Source organism: Poecilia reticulata, chromosome 12 (genome assembly GCF_904066995.2).
Source record: "Poecilia reticulata chromosome 12, P_reticulata-male-v2, whole genome shotgun sequence".
Classification (NCBI taxonomy): domain Eukaryota; kingdom Metazoa; phylum Chordata; class Actinopteri; order Cyprinodontiformes; family Poeciliidae; genus Poecilia; species Poecilia reticulata.
This window is the reverse complement of record NC_088841.1, coordinates 27928647-27933705: the sequence shown is the minus strand read 5'-3', so window position 1 is coordinate 27933705 and position 5059 is coordinate 27928647. Positions and strand designations below refer to the sequence as shown.

The 5059-nt window shown below is 51.6% G+C and overlaps 1 protein-coding gene across 2 annotated transcripts; it reads right to left on the bottom strand.

Annotated features, from left to right (window-relative positions):
* On the bottom strand, nt 1-4763 carry fsd1l (fibronectin type III and SPRY domain containing 1-like). 2 transcript variants are annotated; one of them, XM_008402601.3, is made up of 13 exons: nt 4388-4763; nt 3824-3919; nt 3610-3741; nt 3437-3538; nt 2988-3010; nt 2583-2704; nt 2301-2510; nt 2125-2223; nt 1918-2047; nt 1349-1437; nt 983-1237; nt 795-883; nt 1-278 (listed from the first exon to the last, which is right to left on the bottom strand). In XM_008402601.3, the coding sequence occupies exons 1-13, from the start codon at nt 4400-4402 to the stop codon at nt 174-176; spliced, it is 1467 nt and encodes a 488-aa protein (XP_008400823.2). In that variant the 5' UTR covers nt 4403-4763; the 3' UTR covers nt 1-173. The 2 variants fall into 2 exon arrangements, with proteins under 2 accessions (XP_008400823.2, XP_008400825.2); XM_008402603.3 differs by having other exon boundaries at nt 1349-1434.
* Between the last annotated feature and the right edge of the window lie 296 nt (nt 4764-5059).

The following is a 5059-nucleotide window of genomic DNA, read 5'->3' as shown; positions in this document are numbered from 1 at the left end:
TCATGTTTCATGCTTTTAATGTGAAAGGTCAGCCTGTTGATCTGCTCATCTTCCTGAGTACTTCACAATAAAAGTCTGAGCAAATCCATAAAATCTGCATAGATTAGAATTTCATCTACAAGAAGCTTCTAGAAATATTTTCTATAATTCATATAAAATCAATAAATATCTAATCAGAGAGATTGATCCGCCGCTGCGTTGTGATTGGATGACACAAAGTTTCCCATGAAGCTCGGCACCTGCAGGCCCGTTGCCACGGCGATTCCCCCGCACCACACCTGGAACACACATTACTACAGTCAGTACTACTTAGTACTACATAGTACTACAGTCAGTACTACAGTCAGTACTACAGTCAGTACTACTTAGTACTACATAGTACTACAGTCAGTACTACTTAGTACTACAGTCAGTACTACAGTCAGTACTACTTAGTACTACTTAGTACTACAGTCAGTACTACAGTCAGTACTACTAAGTACTACTTAGTACTACAGTCAGTACTACAGTCAGTACTACTTAGTACTACATAGTACTACAATCAGTACTACAGTCAGTACTACATAGTACTACAGTCAGTAGTACTACTGACTGTAGTACTATGTAGTACTGACTGTAGTACTACAATCAGTACTACAGTCAGTACCACTGTGTGGTACCTGTCGTACCCGGTGGGTGAATAGTACTAAAGCTGCAGTACTAGTATAGAAGTAGTTCTATAGTAGATCTGCTGTAGTAGTACTGTAGTAGTACTATAGTAGTACTGTAGTAGGTAGTAGTACTGTAGTACTCACGGTGAAGGCGGGGACGAGCGGCTGCAGGAAGCGGCTCCTGAAGACGTGCAGCAGGCGAAGCCGATCGACGTCGATGAACATCAGCTCTCCTGAGGAAGAGGAGGAGGAAGAGCGATGACATCATCAGCTGTAAAACTGGATTTTACTCTGGAGGTCATGTGATCTGTTGTCATGGAAACCCAGCAGACCATTGTCATGGTCGCAGTAAACGCCGACTCGCTGCGGCGGCGGCCAATCCAAAGCCTTCGCCCGGTTGCCATGTTTGGCCGCCAGCGCGCTCTGCAGCCATTGGCTGGCGTAGAGGCACCAGGAGGTGGAGCTCTTCCCTAATTGGTCGAAGCGTCCTAAGCTGCCCCGGTAGGCCACGCCCACACTGAGAGACTTCCAGTCAGCGAGGGGGCGGAGCTCCCAGTAATGACAGCCTCCATTGATCTCCTGGTCGCCTAGGAAACAGAAATACAAAACTTGACCTAAAATTACCAAAATAAAAGCCTCAAGTCCAACCAAGCACCCTCTGGGCGGCCTAGTCAAACTAAAAGGAGCAGATGCAGTACCCAGCACGGTGTAGGACTCCCCGGCGAATCGCTCGCGTCCGCCTCGACTTCCTGCCGTCTTATTGGGCGACGGAGTGGCGCTCCGGCTGCTGACCAATCAGAAGGAAGCAGATGTTAGCAGAGAGGAAACGCCGCGGCAAAACAGCCAATGAGGTCGACCCAAAGCGATGATGCGGCAGGAAGATGAAAACCGACCACAGCTGGGGTCATGACCTTTAACCTTTAACCTCACACAACCATTACAGCAACAAATCTATCACAGCGGTGATGTCAGCGGTGATGTCAGCGGTGATGTGATTGGCTGCATGAAGGACATGGTGGATGGGAGTGTGACTGGCGGTTGCTAGGCAACAAGTGGGTGATAACAGTGTCTACCTGGAATGCAGAGAAGGCGGGACGGAGACTGAAGAGGGACAGAAAGGTCAGAGGTCACAGAGCAGCAGAGGAACAACTCAGCACCTGAACAGGTGCAGCGAACCTGTAAACTGTAAACCACAGAACCGAATCCGACCCCTGAACCACTGTTACCCTGGCAACAGGTGTGGGCGGGTCCAGTTTCTCTTCCTCACCTGTTTTTATTCTCTTTGCCCCTGAGCCGTGCGTCGTGACCTTTGACCCCCTGGGGCTCCCATGTGACCGTGTCGCCCTGGATCTTGAGCTCAGCGTGAGCCGTCGCCGTGTCGAAGCCGAAGGTGAACGCTGCCAAAACCACAGAAGAAGAAGGTTTCAGAGACATGTTTCAGAGCGAGCGCTGCCGTCGTGTCTGCTATATTTACCTTTGGTTTCCATGGAAACGGGCTCAGAGAAGTCCCCGGCGGCAGCCTTGTTTCGCGCCCGGACTCGGACGACGACGAACGGCGAATCAAACTTCAGACCTGGAAACGGAGGCGTCATTGCTAGGCAACAAGGCTGAGTGACATCACACCCGGAGGAGCTTTCTGCAGCGTCTCACCTGAGAGCATCACCTGGGTGTCTGTGATGTCACTGATCTTCTCCCAGTCGGCCTCCCCTGCGGCTCTCAGGGCGCCGCCGGCGTTCGCCTTACGATGCTCAACATCGTAACGCTCGATTGGCCCGTCACCGTCGCTCGGTCGCCAGGCGACGGTGATGCTGTTGTCACGGACGACGCAGCTGGAGACGTCGATCTCTGGAGCTCTGGGAACTGAAAACAAACGTCCTGTAAGGAGACGATCGTAGCCGTTTCCATGGCGACCTGAGGGGCGTGGCTTCTGACCTGGCAGGAAGTTAAGGCGCAGAAGCCCCGCCTTCTCGCCACTGAAGTCGACAGTAAACTGCGACATGTTTTCTGACACCGCGGGCCGAGTGGCCATCCGGAACGCCGGGGCCATTGTTACCCTGGCAACGGCAGGGGGCGGAGCCGACAGAAGAGGGGGTGGCTAAGTGTTAGTAGGGGGCGGGGTTAGCATGTTAGCATGTTAGCATGCAGATCAGAGCTTTAATCTCTGTTAGTTTCAAAAGAAGGAAGTGAAAACAACAGAAACAAAGAAACGACTGAGCAGCTGAACCAAACATGGCAACCAAACAGGCAACTGAACCAAACATGGCAACCAAACAGGGCAACCAAACATGGCAACCAAACATGGCAACCAAACAGGAAGTGTGATGATGTGTAACCTACCGCTCTTTGATCTGCTTGGCTGCCTGAGAACGAAACAAAAACAGAAACATTACAACAGTAACCGTGATCAGTGGGAAGTTTTCATGTTCTTCTGCGGCGCCGACCCGACCCGACCCGACCCGACCGGCTGCGGTTCTGTCAGAGGCCACTGTCCCCCCTCCTCTACCTGTTTCTGGTTGTATGGTTGCGTAGTGCAGATGCTGTTAGGTTTTATTGATATAAAATACAAATGTTATTTTATAAACTTGATGATGATGATGGGAACCTTCATCATCAAGTAGCCCCGCCCACTCTGCTTCCTCCTGATGTGTGATTGGGTGAGTGTGCTCCAGTGTAGGTGGCCCAACATACGGTGTGTCATCAATGACCCGCCCTCCCTAAACCGTCCACTGGGGGAGCAGCTGAGTCCAGCTTCCAGTTTGCTAACAGGAAGTGAAAATGTTGCTTACTGTCAGAAACTCTTCTTCGTTGGTAATGGTCATCGACTGGTTGGCGAACTCCAGCAGCTCCCGGCAGGACAGCAGGGCGGCCTTCCCCTCGGAGAGCTGCCGCTGGAAACCATGGCAACCAGACGGTTTGATTTCATCAACAGCAGCAAACAACCACAACGATGACATCATACCTGAAGCTCCGCCTCCTTCCTTCGCTTCTCCTCTTTGATGACGTCACGGAGCTGAGCTCCTCTTTCCTCCAAGGCGGAGCTTAGCTTCTCTAGCTCCGCCTCCAGCTCTGACATCACCTTGCAGGACTCCTCCTGATTGGACAGTTCATTCACAGCATGTGTTAGTCCATTTAAGCCCCTCCCCCTGCTCCCGCTCAGCCAATGAGCTGCTGACCTGCAGGCCAGTCCGAGTGCCGTCAACCGAGTCCAGGAAGTACTGGAGCTCTTCATTCTTATTGGCCAACGTGTTGATGATGCGGCGCAGAGCTTCCTGTTGGAACAAACAGGTTCAGGTCACCGCAGCTCACCTGGCCTCCAGGTGGTCGTCATGGCGACCGGCGCTCCAGGTGTCTGTGACACTCGGCCAGTTCAGATTCATAAATACTTTATCGATCCAAAGAGAAATTAAATGATATTTCCTTTCATCTCTTTATGTACAGCAGCAGATCGACGATCCAGGTTCTACAACGGCCTAGTTAAAGCCCAGACCCAAACTGACTGGATCTTCTGAACGGCTTGTGAACCACAACGTCACCGATCCTCTCCGATCAGGTTGCCATGGCTACCAGATCAGCTGATCGGAGCGGATTGATTGTTTTACGGGGAGGAAACAGCTGATCCGTTTCCGGTCAGTCTAGAACTGCCAAAGCTAACGGCTAGCAGCTAACAGCTAACGGTTAGTTCCACAGTCTCTTTCGGAACCGCTGGTCCATTTGGGTCTGAGCCGTCCGAGTCTTACCTTCTGAGTGTCCATCACAGTAGGACAAGCGGAAATGACGTCTGCCTGGAGCGCGACGCCACTTCGCTACGGGCTTTCAGATTAAAAGACCTTCACTGCTCGTGACTCCCAGAAGCCGGAAGAAGCTGGCGCCCCCTGCAGGTCCGACCGGGTCTGGGTTTGGATCGGACTCGACCACCTTCAGAACTTTGTCCTGGTTCCTGGTTTCCTGTGTTTCTCTCGCTCAGTCAGCCTGGCTGTGGTTATCCGGAGCTGTTCCTGTAGTCATGATGCTATTGGACAAACTGACACGTTTTTTCTCTCCACCTGGTCTGTCGTTCTGATTGGCTGACTCCTTCCTGGAGGCGGGGCATATTGGCTGACATGACGCTGCCATCCCGCAGGTGTCCTCTACAGTGACTCTAGAATACATACCGGTACTCCACTTTGTTTATTTAAATGTTTCTTTGAATGAAATTACTTTATGAAAACGATTAAAGGGTCATTTAATGGACTAATTGGGGCCATAAAGTTTGTTTTTGAAACTGAAGAAAACTCAAAAATAACCTTTTAATTCCAAAGGTAGTTCTTTTCCTTTCGGAGCAGCGGGTGTTCCCCGGCGGCGGCGCTGCGGCCCAGCCTCACCTGGGCGGCGCCGGCCGGGTCACCAGGTGAGAAAAGAGACGCAGGAAG